Here is an 18815-nt window from a genome sequence, read left to right on the forward strand (position 1 = left end):
CTCTCTCTCATTTGCTCTTTCTCAAATAAATAAATAAAATCTTAAAAAACAAAAAACAAAAAACAGCAGGAATCTGTCTTTCTCACTCTTTGGCATCACAGAAGTGCTGATTTTCCCCCTACCTGGCTCTCATGCTCAATTTAGTACCATCATGCTGTGTTTATTTGACCATGTTTTCACCAGGATGTCATCTGGTACATTTTCAAAAGCCCAGGAGTACAATATGCAGTACCTTTTCATTGGAATGGAACATGAATATGTGAAGTGTAGAGCTGATGCATTATAGTTTCTGCGAATATCTGTATGGTGTTTACTAACTGGGATCTGGGCTGGTCATAGATTGGGATCACATTTTTCTAAGTACACTTCATTACGTCAATTTTTCTGTGGTAAATCTATGAAATCTAACCTCAGCGGGGCTCATGATGGAACTGGATGATCCCTTTGTTGGCAAACAAGTATCTTTTATATCCAAATTGACCATCCTTCCCTCCTCCCCCAACTTCCTGGAATCTGTTCTCAAACTTGGTAGTTTATTTTTTTTTATTTATTTTTTAAAAAGATTTTATTTATTTATTTGACAGATAAATCACAAGTAGGCAGAGAGGCAGGCAGAGAGGGGGAAGCAGAGAGCCTGATGTGGGGCTCGATCCTAGGACCCTGAGATCATGACCTGAGCCGAAGGCAGAGGCTTAACCCACTGAGCTACCCAGATGCCCCTAACTTGGTAGTTTTAAAAGTAGTATATAAATGATACTAACCTTTGAAGATTGACTTTTTTTTTTCCCACTAAGCATAATTCTCTATAGATATATACAAGTTGTATCAACAATTTGTTTCCTTTATTGCTCCATATAATTCCATGACATGGGTGTACCGCAGTTTAACAATTTGCTCATTGAAGGACACCTGGTTTGTTTCCAATACTTGGCTATTATGAAGAAAGCTGCTATGAACATTTCTGTACAGGTGTTTTGTGTGAACCTAAGTTTTCATTTCTCTAAGAAAAACTACCAAGAGCGTTACCGATGGAATCACCAGTTTTATGGGCAAATGCTATGGCAAATGAGCAAAATGGCTCTATCTTTTTATACTCCTACCAGCAATGTGTGAGTGATTGCTCCTCTGCATCTTGAACAGCATTTGGTTCTGTCACTAATTTTTATCAAGCCATTCTGATAGGTGTGCAGTGATACCCCATTGTGGTTTTAATTTGCATTTACTTAATGACTGATAATGTTGAACGTATTTTCATGTGCTTATTTGCCATATGCATGTCTTCTTCAGTGAAATGTCTGTTCGTATCTTTCCCATTTCCTAAGTGGATAGTTCTTTTTTCTTCAGTCCTGAGTTTTGAGAGTTCTTTGCAACATAATGATCCTTTGTTGGAAACATGGTTTGCAAATATTTTCTACCATATTGTATCTTATTTTTCCTTTCTCTTAAATGGGGTCTTTGCTGTGGAAAACTTTTAAATTTTGATGAAATGTAATTTATCAATTTTTCCTTTTATGGATTATGCTTTCACTGTCAAGTCTAAGAACTCTGCCCAGCCCCAGATCCTGAAGATTTCCTCCTAATGTCTTTTCTAGAATTTTTTATTTTTTACATTTTTCCTTAAAGTCTACAATGCATTTTGGGTTATTGATTTATAAGGTGTGGAGTTAAGTCAAAGTTCCCTTCTTTTGCCTAGGAATGTCCTATTTCTCTAGCATGATTTGTTCAAAATGCTATCCTCCCTCCATTAAATAGCTTTCAGACCTTTGCAGAACATCGGTTAGGCATATTTGTGTCGGTCTATTTCTGGGGTCTCTACTCTATTCCGATGAAATATGTGCCTATTCCCCCAGAAATACCACACTATCTTGATTACTGTAACTATCTAGTTAGTGACAATATCAGGTAGAGTGATAACTATCATTTCAGCTATTCTAGGGCCTGTGCCTTTCCATACACATTTTAGAATAAGCTCATCTATGGTTACAGAAAAACCTTGCTTGGATTTTGAAAAGAATTGCATTAACCTATAGATCAGTTTGGGGAAAACTCACATTTTTACTATGTTAAGTCTTCCAGTCCATAAACACAGTATGTCTCTCAATTTATTTAGGTCTTTTTAAAATTTCTTTTGTCAATAGTTTGTGGTTTTTGGTATACAGGTTCTGTACACGTTTTTGTTAAGTCAATATTAAGTATTTCACTTATTTTGGAGTGTCTGTAAATGGCTTTGGGTTTTTAATTTTTAGTTCCATGTGTTCATTGTGAATATAGAGAAATGCAACTGATTTGTGCATATAGATCTTTTTATCCTGTGATGATAGTGCAATCACTTACTGGTTCTAGGATTTTTTTTTTTTTGATAGATTCTTTGAAATTTCCTCTACAGATTATCCTGTCATTTGCAGAGAAATAGTTTTTAAACTGTTTTTTTCTTCCTTTTCAATACATATGATTTTAAAATTTCTTTTTCTTTCCTTGCTTCAGAGGATGCAACTTCCAGAACTATGGTTAAGAAGAGTGGTGACAAATATACTTTTCTTATTTCCCATCTTAGAGGGAAAGCATTCAGTTTTTCACTGTTATATAAGATATTAGCTGTTGTTTTTTTGTAGATATTCTTTATCAACTTGAGTAAGTTCCTCTGCATTCTTAGTTTTGCTGAGAATTTTGATTGTGAATGGGTATAGGGTTTTGTCAAATGGTTTTCTGTGTCAATTGATATGATCGTATGTTTTTCTCCTTTAGCCTACTGATAAGGCAGATTATATTGATTGTTTTTTAAATGGTGAATTAGTTTTACACATCCTGGTTTCCTTTTCTGATACTTTTAAATGACAAATTCAATTTCATTAATGGTTACGGACTATTCAAGTTGAGGCTTGGTAGTTTGTGGTTTTCAAAGGATTGCTGCATTTCTTCTAGGCTGTCAAATTTATAAGTGTAAAATTGCTCATGGTATTCCACTGTGATCATTTTAACAAATGCAGAATTTGTGATATCTCTGCTTTATCCTGGTATTGATGATTTGCGTCTTCTTTCTTTGTACTTTAGTCAGTCTTGCTAGAGGTTTATCAATTTTATTGATTTTTTTTTCTGAAGAACTAGCTTTTTGTTTTACCGATTTTCCCTTTTTACAATTTCCTCTTCTTTTTTATACTGAAAATCAGCAAGACAGGAAAAGAGCTCTTTTACTCTCTCATTTTCTTTCAGGTTCTTGTTATCTTCCTCTATCTGTTCTTCATTCTTTTTGTGTCCAAGAAAAAAAAATCCTTCTTCCAATTTTCAAAAGCTAAGCCATTTATCATAAATTTTGTTTCAGTTTCCTTCTCTGTGGTCATGCCAAATTTGGTAACTTTGCTTCTTTATAGTCCAGCTTCTCCTTGTCCATAAGTTTGTTCCTACCACCATTTCATCCTAAATAAAGTCCCTCAAGCATAACTGACACTAAACTATTGCTTCCCTTCATCATCAAACTTCTTAAGTCTGTAGTTACATCCATTGCCACTAGCACTTCATATTCTATTCATTCTGACTGTCCCCTATTCTGTGACTTTACCCTAATCATGTCTCAATTTATTTCTGATTCTGCTTGGTGGCTCCTACTTTTCCTGACACTAACCTCTCGATAAATGATGGTTTCCCCTGCTCTGCCTAATTCTGACCCTCTATTCCCTTCTCTGTCTTCTGTCTTCTTGTGACCTCTGCCTACTATCTGTTACCTATGTGACTATGGGTTTTGGTGTCAATCTACTATTTGTGTTTCTGCATTCAAACTCTTCAAGAGAGTATCTGACTAGTTGCCCAGTCACTCTCTAGTACAAACTGCTGGATTGGTCACCTTCATTTTGTAAGATTAGTCCATAGTTGACTTCGGGCTGCCCCTGTTTTCTGATCCAACTAGCTGTGGCTAGCTCAGCAGGGTAGAGTGTGTATGAAGCATGGTTATTATGCATAAAAAGCTTTCCAGAGGTGGTTGGGAGCAGGATCTCTGAAGCATTCAGAGTAAATTACGTTTTAACATTCCAGATTATGTATACTTATGGTGCTATTTTTTTAGGTTTTGGCCATTTTAGTAAAGGAGATCAGTAGACTATTCAATGACAGACATTATATCCAAACTGGCAGGTTTTAAAAAATAGACCTAAATATCAATATTTTTGTTTAAATCTCTTTATAGTTTCTATGGCACATGATTTTGAAATTCATCAATGATCAGTCATATGGCTCTTTCCCTTTCAGATGTGTAAAAATAAAGGAATCCTCATTAAAAATGGAGTTGGATAGTATTCCATTGTGTATATATACCACATCTTCTTGATCCATTCATCTGTTGATGGACATCTAGGTTCTTTCCATAGTTTGGCTATTGTGGACATTGCTGCTATAAACATTCGGGTGCACGTGCCCCTTTGGATCACTACGTTTGTATCTTTAGGGTAAATAACCAGTAGTGAAATTGCTCGGTCATAGGGCAGTTCTATTTTCAACATTTTGAGGAACCTCCATGCTGTTTTCCAGAGTGGCTGCACCAGCTTGCATTCCCACCAACAGTGTAGGAGGGTTCCCCTTTCTCCGCATCCTCGCCAGCATCTGTCATTTCCTGACTTGTTGATTTTAGCCATTCTGACTGGTGTGAGGTGATACCTCATTGTGGTTTTGATTTGTATTTCCCTGATGCTGAGTGATATGGAGCACTTTTTCATGTGTCTGTTGGCCATGTGGATGTCTTCTTTGCAGAAATGTCTGTTCATGTCCTCTGCCCATTTCTTGATTGGATTATTTGTTCTTTGGGTGTTGAGTTTGCTAAGTTCTTTATAGATTTTGGACACTAATCCTTTATCTGATATGTCGTTTGCAAATATCTTCTCCCATTCTGTCAGTTGTCTTTTGATTTTATTAACTGTTTCCTTTGCTGTGCAAAAGCTTTTGATCTTGATGAAATCCCAATAGTTCATTTTTGCCCTTGCTTCCCTTGCCTTTGGCGATGTTCCTAGGAAGATGTTGCTGCGGCTGAGGTCGAAGAGGTTGCTGCCTGTGTTCTTCCATCAAAAGAAATGAAATCTTGCCATTTGCGACAACATGGATGGAACTAGAGTGTATCATGCTTAGCGAAATAAGTCAAGCGGAGAAAGACAACTATCATATGATCTCCCTGATATGAGGAAGTGGTGATGCAACATGGGGGCTTAAGTGGGTAGAAGAATCAATGAAACAAGATGAAATTGGGAGGGAGACAAACCATAAGTGACTCTTAATCTCACAAAACAAACTGAGGGTTGCTGGGGGGAGGGGGTTTGGGAGAAGCGGGTGGGATTATGGACATTGGGGAGGGTATGTGCTTTGGTGAGTGCTGTGAAGTGTGTAAACCTGGTGATTCACAGACCTGTACCCCTGGGGATAAAAATATATGTTTATAAAAAATTTTTAAAAAAATGGAGTTGGAACACCCTGAAGGGAGAGCTCTCAGACCCCAATGCTAAGACCTCAAACAGTAGGAAGTTTACTTTACATACTACAGCAGGAGTAAGGAAGAATCTCTCCTTGCCCAGCAACAGCTCTGCCCATGAGAAACTGCCACACTCAGCCAATGAGAAACCATCACCAACCAGAACTCTTTAAAACAGTCCCTCCCAATTTCTTTCTTCCTCCGTTAAAGCAAGACTCTCTCCTCTGTTCTCTGGACTTGGATATGGTTTGCCATACTTTGATTGCCCCAAATTGTATTTCTCTATTCTTGAATAAACTCATTTTTTTTTTGTAAAATAGTTGGTGTTTTTGTTTTTAAGGTCAACAGATGTTAAAAAAAAATGAGATTAACTCACGAAAAGTCACTGAATTTACAATAGCTTAGATTTTTAAATTTCCAAGTTTTGTTATTTCTTTGTAGAAGGTAAGATTTAAAAATTCACCACTACTTCAAAAGACCGTAATATATAGAGAGCTGACCAGAGAAGCTATTCTAAGATAGTTGACTTTTCTTTCCCGTACATGACATGTATATACTTTCCTTTCTCTCCTTTTCTTTTTCTAATTTACATGTGAAATATAGTCATCACCAGAAAAATGAATACAGCATGTCAAAACAAGGTGAGGACATTATTTCTCAGCACTTATTTTTCCACAAATATTTCCATCTTCAAGCTTTAGCACAGCTTTCCACCTTATTTAACGCCATATTTACAGCGTTTTCTCTGATTTTTATTAGCAGTCTTTGGTGAAACTGGTTACAGCTATTTTCTATTATATCTTACACACTGCTAAAAAATTCATTCTTTAGTACTACAGTTCTCATTCTCACTCAAGCTTCAACTCCCTGATTACAAAGTTATTTTAGGGTAGAGATATTCTGAATTTGCCAAGATTATAATGAAAAAAGGTCAGAAGTTTATTTTATTTTATTATTTTTTTTAAAGAACTCTTGACTTCATCTCTGGGAATTCAGCTTAGGTTCAAACCACATTTACTCAGCACTTACAGTGTTAGACACCGGGGATGTTAAAATGAGTTAATACAAGTTCTAAAATCAAAGACCTTATAGCCTAGCAGAGGTGACAGTTGGATATAAGGTTCATTTACACCCAGTGCGACCATGGGTAAATTTCCTGTGGATAACAGAAGAAAGGCACCTTGTCTTTTTGAGAGAGAGCAAGGGTGCTAGAAAAAACTTTTCAGACAAGAAGATGGCTGAACCATGCCTTACAAAATGAATAGAAACTCCTTGAGGGAAAAAGGCAAGGGATTTGTGAGGTGTGGAAGCAGTGCAGGAGTGGGAATTGTATGAAAAAATGGGGCATTTGAAAAACTAAAAGCTGATTAGTGCCCCAGAATAACATGGCTGCCTGGAGTAGAGGAACTGAGAGGCAAGCATGGCAGATGGGATAGGTTGTCCAAGCTGTGCTTAGCAATTTTCACTCAATCCTCAGGGTGCCAAGGAAGCTCAGAAGCCATTTAAGCTGGGAGTGTTGGGGTCACATTTGTTCTTTAGAAAGATCTCTCAGTTGCAAAGATGCATTTAAAGGGGTAAAATCAGAGGCAAGCAAACCAGTTCAGAAAGTTCTGTACTTGTGATTAAAGAGAAAGATAATGAAGGTCTGAGAACTAAGACATTAGTAAAAGAAGCGGAGAGGTGCTTCCCTGAGGAAGTAAAAAAATAGAATTTTAATGCTATTTTTACGATCTTAAGTGATACTCTAGTAAACCCAACCTATAAATAAAAGAAATATGGAGAAGAAAACAAGAAGTGGGCAGAATGGAATCCATATGATCCTTCAGTTATGAGGGAGGCCACTTTACATCAGTAAAACTCATTTTAAATCTCTGCGTGTGTATAATGTGTGTACATAATAGATAACAGTCCACTTAATAGCCATCTGTACTGCTGTCCAGCTAAAGAGACTGTTCATTGTGGTCTAAAGTACCAAAATCTCACAAATGCTCAAGCAGCGAGAACGACAGGAGTGTCCAGTGCTCAGCATGGGAACTCATTCTTCTGGCTTTCCAATACTGATGTGATGGTGAAAGTGACCCCCACATTTAGAAACGTTTTATTGAGTTCTCTTCTTTTCCTCGTTTTCAAACTGTGTTGGAAGTCAGAGAACAAGTTTCAGCACGTGATCAACTTGCCATTGGGTGTCTTTTAGGAAAAAGACAATTTCTTGATTTCTTTAAAAATAATAACTTTTAGTACATTACTTAAATAATAAATCACTTACTAAAAATAAGAAAGGAAAAGTTTAAATTATAACTGCCTTAAGCAGGTGCAACAGGAGTGTGTGTGTGTGTGTGTGTGTGTAGGTTGACAGTTAAATTTTTCCAAATAATTTAATCACACTGTATATGTTTGTTAGTGATCCTAGCTCAATAATAGATCAGGAATAAATACAGGACATTTTGACTGTGCTATCTATATTTGGTCCAATTTTTCCTAGCTTGCTTTTTAGCAATGTTCAGTCAGTTTTTGTCCATCACAAATTTTACTCTGTTTTTTTAATTAATTTATTTATTTTCAGCATAACAGTATTCATTATTTTTTCACCACACCCAGTGCTCCATGCAATCCGTGCCCTCTATAATACCCACCACCTGGTACCCCAACCTCCTACCCCCCTGGCACTTCAAACCCCTCTGATTGTTTACTCTGTTTTTTAAATTCTTTTGACTTTATTTTGTGTTGGCTATTTATGCCAGTACTTTCATTATAAACTGAAGGGAAAAAATCCTCTTTGCTTTTGTATATAAGCAAAGAGAAATAGTAAAGCAGACACATAAGCTCTTGGCTTCAGGCAGAGTCAAATAATGAAGTCAAAATTTCCTTTTCTAAATCAAAACTTGTATAGTTGAATAAGGTAGGGCTCAGATCCTTGTCCAACTGACTTTCCACTCACCCTGAAGGAATTCCTAGGGAGATTCCACAATTAATCTAGGAGGAATTAATTGTGATGAAGTGTATCTGAGACTCTACTCAGGATTTGTATATTTTTTCAGTTTGTTCATTATACTTATTATATATTTAATTATATATTTATTATATATATTTATATATAATTTATGTATTATATATAATAAATATATAGTAACTATATATTTATATATTAGTATATATTTATTATATATTATATGTTTACCAACATACTTTGTTAATTCCTATACTAAAATTTTAGTAGCATCTAACACTAGAAAGATAATTTATAGGGAAACCATGATAACATTTTCATTTAACAAAACATAAGGAAAAACTCATTTGGATCATAAAGCTGCAGCCAAAGTAACATTAAGATACATACTAATTACAAGAACAATACCTAAAAAGAAAGAAAAAGTCTCAAATTTTGCATTGACAAACATAATCCTATTTTTTACAAAGCCAATGACACACCAGCTACATTTTAACTAGTTAAAAGAGAAATACAGAAAAGTTTATTCAAGCTTTGTGGTTTCTCCTTACTGAGCACTGAAGATTGCTTCAAAATCCCATCCTGTAATAACTTCATTTACTTTCCAGTGGATACCTAAATCTTGATGTTTAAAGAAGCTTTACTTTTCCCCTGAAAAAGAAAACTTAGACCGAGATCACAAGAGGAAGACAAAATTTCTGGATCATGAAGTTTCTACTAGTTTCAAACTCTAAGATCAATGTATGATATCTGAATAGGGCACAAAGAGGTGTTTTGTTTTGTTTTGTTTTTTCCCTTCTGAAAGGAACTAAAGTGAAAACAAAAAGATTCTTAGGATGCTGAACAAGGGATGGGTTGCTAGAGATTGTGCAAAGGAACTGTGTAAGGTGGCTGAGTCACTTCTTTCCTTGACATGTCATGTTTCCCAGCCTCCCACCTGCAACTTCTGTTTCAGAAACATTTCTGCAGAGCACAGGTATTGGAAATTTTGTTTTCAAATCCAAAATTTGGATTCTTTTCTTGGTTCAAAGGCAAAAGATAGCTTTCCTTCTAAAAACTATGAAAGCAGTCATTCCACAGGAGATAAATTCTCCATGAATGTTTCAGAGACTTTTTTTTTTTTTTAATGCTGGTAACTAGAGCAATCTTGTCTTTTTGTAGAAAGCACTTTTTCTCTTCACCTTCCAAATTCTCAAAAACACAAATGATCATTATTACCACCAAGATATTTTTATGAACATGTTAATATCCTAACAAAGATCCATACTAGTTGCAAGCCTTCCTTGATTGAGCCTATGTGCTTCCAGCATCTTCTAAAATCAAGTGTGGTTCTTTAATTAAAGATGAATGTAACTCAGTAGATATTCTCTTTATGCAAAGGGAATCCTAGAGCTAATGGGGTTAGCTTTATTAAAGCCTGGTTTTAATCATCTAGTGTTCCAGTGGGTGCTGAATTAGAATTAGGCTATTTTTTTTTTTGGCCTTGACTACTTTCTAAATGTGCTTATTTACCTAATGCATAATCAGAAGAACAAATTTTATGGTCACAGAGATTCTGAAAGGCATATATATCACTACCTGTATCTTTATGTCAACATAAATTTTACAGAATAACCTTTTTTATTTTTATAGATAGAGATGTCAATATTGATAATAAACATCCAGTTCAAGGAATAAATATGTCTTCAAGCTTGCATTGATAACAATCTATAAGAAAGTTGTCTTTAGAAGCATATGGTCCTCGGTGTTTTTGTGTTTTATTTATTTATTTATTTATTTGACAGAGGGAGAGAGAGACACACACACAGAGAGGGAACACAAGTAGGAGACGGAGAAGCAGGCTTCCCACAGAGCAGGGATCCCAATGTGGGGCTTGATCCCAGGACCCTGCAATCATGACCTAAGCTGAAGGCAGATGCTTAATGACTGAGCCACCCTGCACCCCAGTGTTTTGTGTTTTAAAGTTAATACTGAAACTTTCTTTAAAGTGTTTCACCAGCGATCAAACTGATTATTTAAAACCAAGATGTCCAAATTTCTTAGCGGTCAGTACAGGTAAAAGCCAAACCTCTGATCCATATCTAAATAAAAATGTTTGGTTAACTTCTTTGGACAATCAATTCAGACAACTAAAATGCTCTCTCCTGAAATTACTGTATTTACTTATTCCCCCCCCCAAAGATTAAAAAAATTATACATCTTTTACCACTGCAATTGTGACATCGCATATCACCACCCACATGCTCTAATTCCATGATTGCATGTATTTACACAAATTATATAATAAGATGCAATTACAATAATTACAGAGGAATAAGCAACAATTGAAAAAAATTACAAATTCCCACTAAAATAACACTAACATGATATGAAAATCATCAGACAAACCAATACAAGGAAAGAAACAGTTTTAAGATGAATAAAATAATATAGGGCCCAAAATCCAGCAAACACCTCAGTCTGAACAAACGGAAACATGTTATGCTGGGAAATTTGAGGCTTTTGGTTTAAAAGGCAAGCTCTTTTTCCTTTAATTTTGCTTCCCAGTCCTATAATGTGAATGTTTACCATCTTGACTTTCCTAAACACATGATGACTAGAGGACCTTTTTTTCTTGGTGATTTCTTGTCATTTCAAAGAAAAGAGGAAGAATCATTTCTGAAAAAATAAAACATGAACACACTACAGACAACTCTGTGGAATTTAGGTAGGAAAAAGCAAGTCCTGCTATGACTTTCTTGTCCTTTTCTCTATAAGCCATCTCCAAGTGTGCATCTCATTTTCAAGGAATTTATGGTCTGAGAATATTGTTTGTCCAGTTTCATTCTCCTTTTTGAAAAGAATATTCCTAAGACAAATAAGGCAACTGATACATTTGAGCGCTCTACAAATTGTCTTATAGTGCATTTTATTTGCCTCCCAACATCTCCTTTTGTTTTCTATTTCAGACAAACATCCTTAATATAAAAATTGGGAAGTTTGCCTCTTTTGTTTCTCTTGCAAAGATTTTAGTATATCTGAGACCATGTCTTGCCAGTGTATGACAAAGAAAAATCCATATTCTAACATACCAGAATTCTCTACAAAGGAGCTTATTCATAATTTCCTTATGTTCCAGACACTCATACTATATTTTATGTAATATTTCCAAACATCCCCACAAGATGATCTTTTCTATGAGTCAAATCCTCATTTTACAGATGAACAAACTGAGGCATTGAGAGCCTAAGTACGGAGATAGGTGTCAGAGATAGAAAATAGTACAGTCAAGACTTGAATTCTGGGCTTATCTTCAGCATTTTTATAAACACTTGTTGACTGCTGACATTGCACCAGGTATGAGGTTGTGAGGGTACAAAGATGAATACGACATGGTCACTGCCCTTGAGGCCCGTAATGTCTTGCAGGTTACACAGACACAAACACGAGCAATTTCAATATACAATGGAAAGTGCAGACAGATTGGCCTGGAGAGTTTTTACTATGAAACACGTTTCTTAAGGCAGTATTAGATGCCTCTTGTATTTTACTGTCTAGCAGCAATGGCTTTAATAAACATGGTAGTACAATTTAAAGTAAGGATACATCAAATTCTTTAAGAAATGAAACGAATATATAATTTCAGAAAACAAAACTTCCATGTCTGAGAACATCAGAGACTTACATAGAATTGTAAATGCATTGAATCACTGATTAAGTGATGAATGGAGTGATATCTTCATTCTTTCATTAAGAAATGATCATTAAGGGCTTACTCTGGGCCAGATACTGCAACAGGCCTTGAGGATGCAAGGAAGAGCCAGACAAGAACCCCCACCCGTTGTAGAACATACAGATACTCAAAGCAACCTGACAAAGTGTGTCAGGTGCCACATGAAGGGAAGGGGGAGGGCAAGTGGAAGTAAACAGGAAAAGCTCTAACCCAGATGTTCCAGAGGAAATGAAGTCTAAACTAAGATTACAGAGTAGCCAAGCAAAGAGGAGGGGTAAGATCCCAGTGGTCTGGGGGCAATCTGGTCTACTAGTGTAAAAGCCTTCAGAAGAAAGAGAGCATGGCAAAAAGGGAATCTGAGAGAAAATTATCTGCTTAGAGCCATGGTAGGAAGGGAAAATAATGAGAATAGGTAGTATCATCGGAAAGGAAATTTACTGCATTAAAATCAGATTTTAGGCTAATGGTGCATATGGGAAATGAACCCTTTCATAGACTCGGCAGGTGGTCTCACATGCTGGAAATATCTTGTGTTATCCTCATAAGAATATAATGCACTAAATTAATGTTTTTAGTGTTAACAAGATAGGTGAAAATAATTATAAAATAGGAGGGAGATCGGGACCGTTTTAGGATTAAAACTAAGGGGAACTAAGGATATCCACTTAGCTGCAATCCACTAAGTGAAGCCGAGCCAAAGGCTAAGTTCAAATATCTATTCTGTTTGTCCCAATTATGAGATCTCTCTTCCCAAGCTGAATAAGAGGCAAAACCTCACGTAAATGAAGCACATAGTAACCACGAATAGGGTAATGTGGGGTAGATCCACAGGGGGAGTCGGAAGACTTTGTGTTCAGGACAAAGTGAGAGATCGTGTGAGGAAGCACTTAGGTGGTACATGGAATAGGCCGCCCAGAGTCTGGCGATATAAGAAACTGTGTGGATGGACTTTCTCTTACCAGTGTAGTAGCAGCTAGTGAAAACCAACTAAATGTCTTGTTACCGTCATCCCACGGAAAGGACCCTTGTCTTAAACTAGGCAATTTTGTGGGCTGGTTTGGGCCTTAGCAAATCTGATAGACGGCTGCCTCAATTGTTATTTCTTTGGCTGCCACCAAAGATAGCTGGGCATCTTCAGAGACAATAGGAACAGGGGGCATCACAGAGACTAAAGTAGTAAGATCATGAGTAATAAGATCATCACTGAATCCAAGCCATAGTAAGGATTTTAGCTTAAGAACAACAGAAACCCAGCAACTAGACACGAGAGTTGAGTTTTAGAAAGATGCTTCTGGTGGTAACAAATTGAAGAGGGCAAAGGAATGGATGGCTATAGGAAGGCTAGTTAGGAAGATGTCAAAGGGGTCAATGGAGGAATGATGGTGGCCTCCTCCAAACAGGTAAGTGTTGGAGATGCACGAAGTGGGTGGCTTCAGGAGGTACATGGGAGGGAACTGGCTGGAAGGTCCCACTAGCATGGTAGATGGCAGAATCCAAGTATGATACCTAGACATAGGATTTTGTAAACTGGTTTAGCAATGATTAATAAAAAGTAGAAATAGTAAAGGGCCAATTTTGGGAGGCAGGAGAAGACCGAGATGATGAGATCTATTTTGAACATGTTGAATTAGGGTACCTGTGGGACATTCAAGGGGATGTGCCGAGTAAAGTAGTTGGATATGCAGACCTGCCACTTAGGAGAGAGAGCTGGGGTGAAGACACAGGTGTTTTGCATTAGTTATGCACATTTCTAAGCAAAGGGAGGCAAGTTCAAGTTCCAAACAGACACACCTTACTACTTAAGAGCACTTTCTGTTTATACTCCATCTTATCAATCAGAACTGTCTTCATTAAATTCTTGTCATGCCCGTACTCAACAGTCAAAAAATTATGGGAGAAATACTACATTTAATGATAGTATTCCTCTAAAATTCAACACTTTAAGTGGCATTAATTCTCCCTTCCCATCTTGTAAAGACTTTAAAGAATAATTATCTGATGAGGAAGTTCAAAAGTTCAGATATTATTTTAACTGCTTTTCTCCATTTAAATTCTTCCTTCACCTTTTGCAACTGTCATGAACAACGCTGCACTTTATTTCCTTCATGGAGGAAATGATTCCTGAGAAGTGCTGCCAACAAAAACCAGTGTGAGAAACCTTAATGAGAGTGGCTTTATTCTAGAAGCTCTCGGAAAGCCCACTTTGGTGGGGGTGCGTGTGTGTGTGTGTGTGTGTGTGTGTCACTTTTCTTGTCATATTCTCCGTCTCAAAAGGGCTTTTAACTCAGCTATATCATTGTGCCATAGAAAGGAATTTTGGCAGGCCATTTTTTTTTCACATCGGAAAAAAAATGTGAAAATTGGAATTTTTTTGTTGCTAGATAGTTTAAATATCATTTGCTGCTGTTCAGTTAAGAAAAAGAGAAAGAAAGGACTCATTGTGGCTTTTCCTCCCACAAAATGATGAATACATTTAAGACCAGAGCATTCTGCTTCCTTTCAAGCAGTTAAGTCATGCTAATTTTCTGTATGCTTATGAAAATGGTAGTTCTGCCACACTAGAGAAGGTACCTTTCTCAATCAACACCAGCTAAAACTCACTGGGCTCTAAGGAAGGATTGCAGCAAATGAAAGAGATGAATGTATCACTCACTCTCACCGAAGCTCCCTGATACGTCACACTAACTGAAACGTGCCCTAGCACATTTATTGGAAAGATTTTTCTTGATAATCCATACACGAAATTCAATCTGCAAAAGACCAATTTAGGAAAGTTAGGTTCTATTCAATGAAAATAACATTTCAATATAGAATAGTAGTTTTGGGGCTAGGTGAAGGTGAGAGTCTCCTCCAGTCGCCGTGTCTAGACCAGACCCAGTGGCTCCAGACGCAGGGTGAAAGCTCTCGCCTGTCTCAAGCTCTCCTGCCATAGCGCCTCCGTCACGCCGAGGTTCCGCAGGCCCAGCCGGTCCTGGTCTTTAAGCTCACTGCTGACTTCTGGGAGGATCCGGACCCCCGCAAGGTCAACCTGGGAGTGGGAGCTTATCGCACAGATGACTGCCAGCCCTGGGTTTTGCCAGTCGTGAGGAAGGTGGAGCAGAAGCTCGCTAATGACAGCAGTCTGAACCATGAGTACCTGCCCATCCTCAGCCTCACTGAGTTCCGGACCTGTGCTTCCCGCCTGGCCCTTGGGGATAACAGCCCAGCTATCCAGGAGAAGCGGGTTGGAGGTGTGCAGTCTCTAGGGGGGACGGGGCATTCCGAATTGGAGCCGAGTTCTTAGCCCGATGGGACAATGGAACCAACAACAAGGATATACCTGTCTATGTGTCCTCACCAACCTGGGAGAATCATAACGGTGTGTTTTCTGCTGCTGGATTTAAAGACATTCAGTCCTATCACTATTGGGATGCAGCGAAGAGAGGACTTGATCTCCAAGGTTTCCTGAATGATCTGGAGAGTGCCCCCGAGTTCTCCATCTTTGTCCTCCATGCCTGTGCTCACAACCCAACTGGGACTGACCCAACTCCAGAGCAGTGGAAGCAGATCGCGTCCGTCATGAAACGCCGGTTTCTTTTCCCCTTCTTTGATTCAGCCTATCAGGGCTTTGCATCTGGAGACCTAGAGAAAGATGCCTGGGCTATTCGCTATTTCGTGTCTGAAGGATTTGAGCTCTTCTGCGCTCAGTCCTTCTCCAAGAACTTTGGGCTCTACAATGAGCGAGTGGGCAATCTGACCGTGGTTGCAAAAGATCCTGATAGCATCCTGTGGGTCCTTTCCCAGATAGAGAAGATTGTGCGAATTACTTGGTCCAACCCTCCTGCTCAGGGCGCACGGATTGTGGCCTGTACCTTCTCTAATCCTGAGCTCTTTAAGGAATGGACAGGTAATGTGAAGACAATGGCTGACCGGATTCTGACCATGAGATCTGAACGCAGGGCACGCTTAGAAGCCCTCAAGACGCCTGGAACCTGGAACCACATCACTGAACAAATTGGAATGTTCAGCTTCACTGGCTTGAACCCCAAGCAGGTTGAATATCTGGTCAACGAAAAGCATATCTACCTGCTGCCAAGTGGTCAGATCAACATGTGTGGCTTAACCACGAAAAATCTAGATTATGTGGCTACCTCCATCCATGAAGCCGTCATCAAAATCCACTGAAGAAGCAGCACCCAAACCAGCACCACCAAAGCGGCACTCTGTCCCGTGTGTTCCCTGCCTGCGCCAGCCTCGCTCTGTGTGTTGTGGATAAGAGACTCCGGAGGACTGGAACCGGCTCTGGTGAGGTGGCCTCTGGTTAAGGCGGCCCCGCACAGGGCAACATCCCTTGTCAAGGAACGGGGGCCTGGGATCAGAGCCTCTTGGGAGGCCAGAGTAAATCAGGTTTTTATTTAAGAAGAATAAAAAGGTACTTTGATCATGAGAGGTAGTTATCTTGCTCCCTCACTAGAAGCCAGAATGTTACCTCTGTCGCTCCTGTGCTTCTGTGTATTGCTTGACTCTGCACAAAATCCTGCCCCAAAGATCAAGTTGTCTGAAGAGCCAACTGTGATTGTGAGTGTTGGCTGTGTCATTAAAACTTGTCATCTCCAAAAAAAAAAAAAAAAAGAATAGTAGTTTTGTATTTATAACCAGAAAAATTATTTTTATTCGTTATCAAAGCACAGAATGTTTAGTTTTTCACTGAACTCAAAGTGAGATCCCCTCCCCAATTCACAGTTTGAAGAACCATGACCCGACAGTTACTAATTACATTTCTTATTGAAAGATTGAGCATGATTCCTGATTTGGACATAATTACACTGTGGCGAAATATACTGTCCTCTACTCCATGTGCCCTCCCATCTACATATCCTATCTCCATTTAACTCTAGTTGGGATGGGAGGATGTCTGAGCAGCCTTCCCAATGTGGCAGAATGGCCATTACCACCGTTAACCTGACATTTAGGAGAACGGCTGGACAGTTTGGTTCCAAGATAATAAAAATGAAATGGCTAAGATGGAAAGGGTCTGTTTTTTTGCATGCTCAGGAAATGCCCCATAACTCTGATTCCTGTAAGTGATATCCCTCCACTGCATCCTTGGGCAAATTCTCTACCTCTGCATGAGAGAGAAACGTGATTTACAGCTTAACTCTACAGAAAATAAACAAAGCTTTTCAAAGTTGTTTTTTTTTCTCCCACTTTTAGCAAAGTATAACTTGCATAAAGAAAGATGCATAAAGAAAGATATTATGGCTCAATGAATTTTCACAAAGTAAACATACCCATGTCGACAGCCCCCAGACCAAGACACGGAACATAGTCAGCACCTCAACAGCCCTTCTTCCTCTGCTTTCATTCACAGCTCCCACCAAGACAAACACTAATCTGTGTTCTCACAACATGGATCAGTTGAGTCTATTTTTGAACTTTATTTAAAGAGATCATATAGTTTATATCTTTGTGATTGACTCTTTTCCTTCACCATTAGGCTTGTGAGATTCAACAACATTTTGTGCTGTTGTAGTTGGTTCATTCTTGCCGCCCTATGGCATTCCAGTTTGAATATACCACAATTTATCTGTTCAGATAAAGATGGATATTTGGGGCTATTATAACTAGTTTTGCTAGAACTTTCTTGTACATGTGTTTTAATGAACTCACTGATGCGTGTCACATAACTCAACAACTGTAAATTTAAATACCCTCCCTTTGCTTCTCCCACTGAGTCTAATATAGTCCTCCTTTCCCAGTCCTGAAAAGACCAAATTTCGTTAGGACCTCAAGGACATGTATGGTAGACTTTTGCTCTTTTTACCATCTGGCATTTTTTACCCTTGTTCTGGGAAAAGTACGACTCATGTATTCAGATGGAACTTCTCCCCCAAAACAGGCAAAGAGCGTGTGGCCTAGCTCTAAGCCAATAGAGAGTCACATTCCTGTTTTATTTTTATAACACCTTTTTGGAGATAACATTCATATATTTAATTCGTATACTGTACAATTCACTGGTCTAAAGTGCACATTCAGTGTACTTTTCAGAGATATGCAAAACCATCACCACAGTCAATTTTAAAACATATTTATCACCTCAGAAAGAATACCCTTTAGCTGGCACTCTCCCATCTACCTCCCTCTTAATCCCCAAACCTAAGATCTCACGAATCTACTCAGTTTCTATGGATTTTTCTATTCTGGACACTTCATAGAAGTGGAATTCTAGAATATGTGGTCCCTGGTGAGTGGCTTCTTTATCTTAGCATAATGGTTTCATGGTTTCACAGTTCAGCCATATTGAGGCAGGAATCAGTACTTCATTCTTTTTATAGGTGAATAATATTCACTTGTATGAATATGCCACATGTTGTTTATCCATTCATCAGCTGATTGACATTTTGATTGTTTCCATCTTTTGGCTGTTATGAATAATACTGCCATAGACATTTGTGCACAAGTGTTTTGGTAGCTAGACATTATCATTTATATTGGTAAATACCTTAGAGGGGAACCATGGGACATATGGCAACTCTGTATGTAACGATTTGAGGAGCTGCCAATTTTTCAAAATGGTAGCACTCTTTTACATTCCAACCAGCAGTGTGTGAGGGTTCTAATTTCTTTATATTCTTGCCAACACTTATTTTCTGTCTTTTAGAATATAGGTATCCCAGTGGGTGTAAAATGCTCTCTCATTGTGGTTTTGACTTACATTTTGCTGATGACTA

General features: G+C 38.1%; 2 protein-coding genes across 2 annotated transcripts in view; one reads left to right on the plus strand and one right to left on the minus strand.

The window, feature by feature from the left end:
* LOC116567296 (aspartate aminotransferase, cytoplasmic-like) overlaps nucleotides 1–16716 on the plus strand; it is an 88458-nt gene extending 71742 nt beyond the window's left edge. Inside the window, 3 exon segments of the mRNA XM_032302289.1 lie at nucleotides 15024–15047; nucleotides 15049–15359; nucleotides 15362–16716. Of these exon segments, the coding sequence (XP_032158180.1) occupies nucleotides 15024–15047; nucleotides 15049–15359; nucleotides 15362–16269 (1243 nt within the window). The 3' untranslated portion in view covers nucleotides 16270–16716.
* The window catches only part of ST6GALNAC5 (ST6 N-acetylgalactosaminide alpha-2,6-sialyltransferase 5), a 167970-nt gene that overhangs the window by 117541 nt on the left and 31614 nt on the right, over nucleotides 1–18815 (minus strand). The window lies entirely within an intron of this gene.

This window comes from Mustela erminea, chromosome 10 (genome assembly GCF_009829155.1).
Source record: "Mustela erminea isolate mMusErm1 chromosome 10, mMusErm1.Pri, whole genome shotgun sequence".
NCBI classification, from domain to species: Eukaryota; Metazoa; Chordata; class Mammalia; order Carnivora; family Mustelidae; genus Mustela; species Mustela erminea.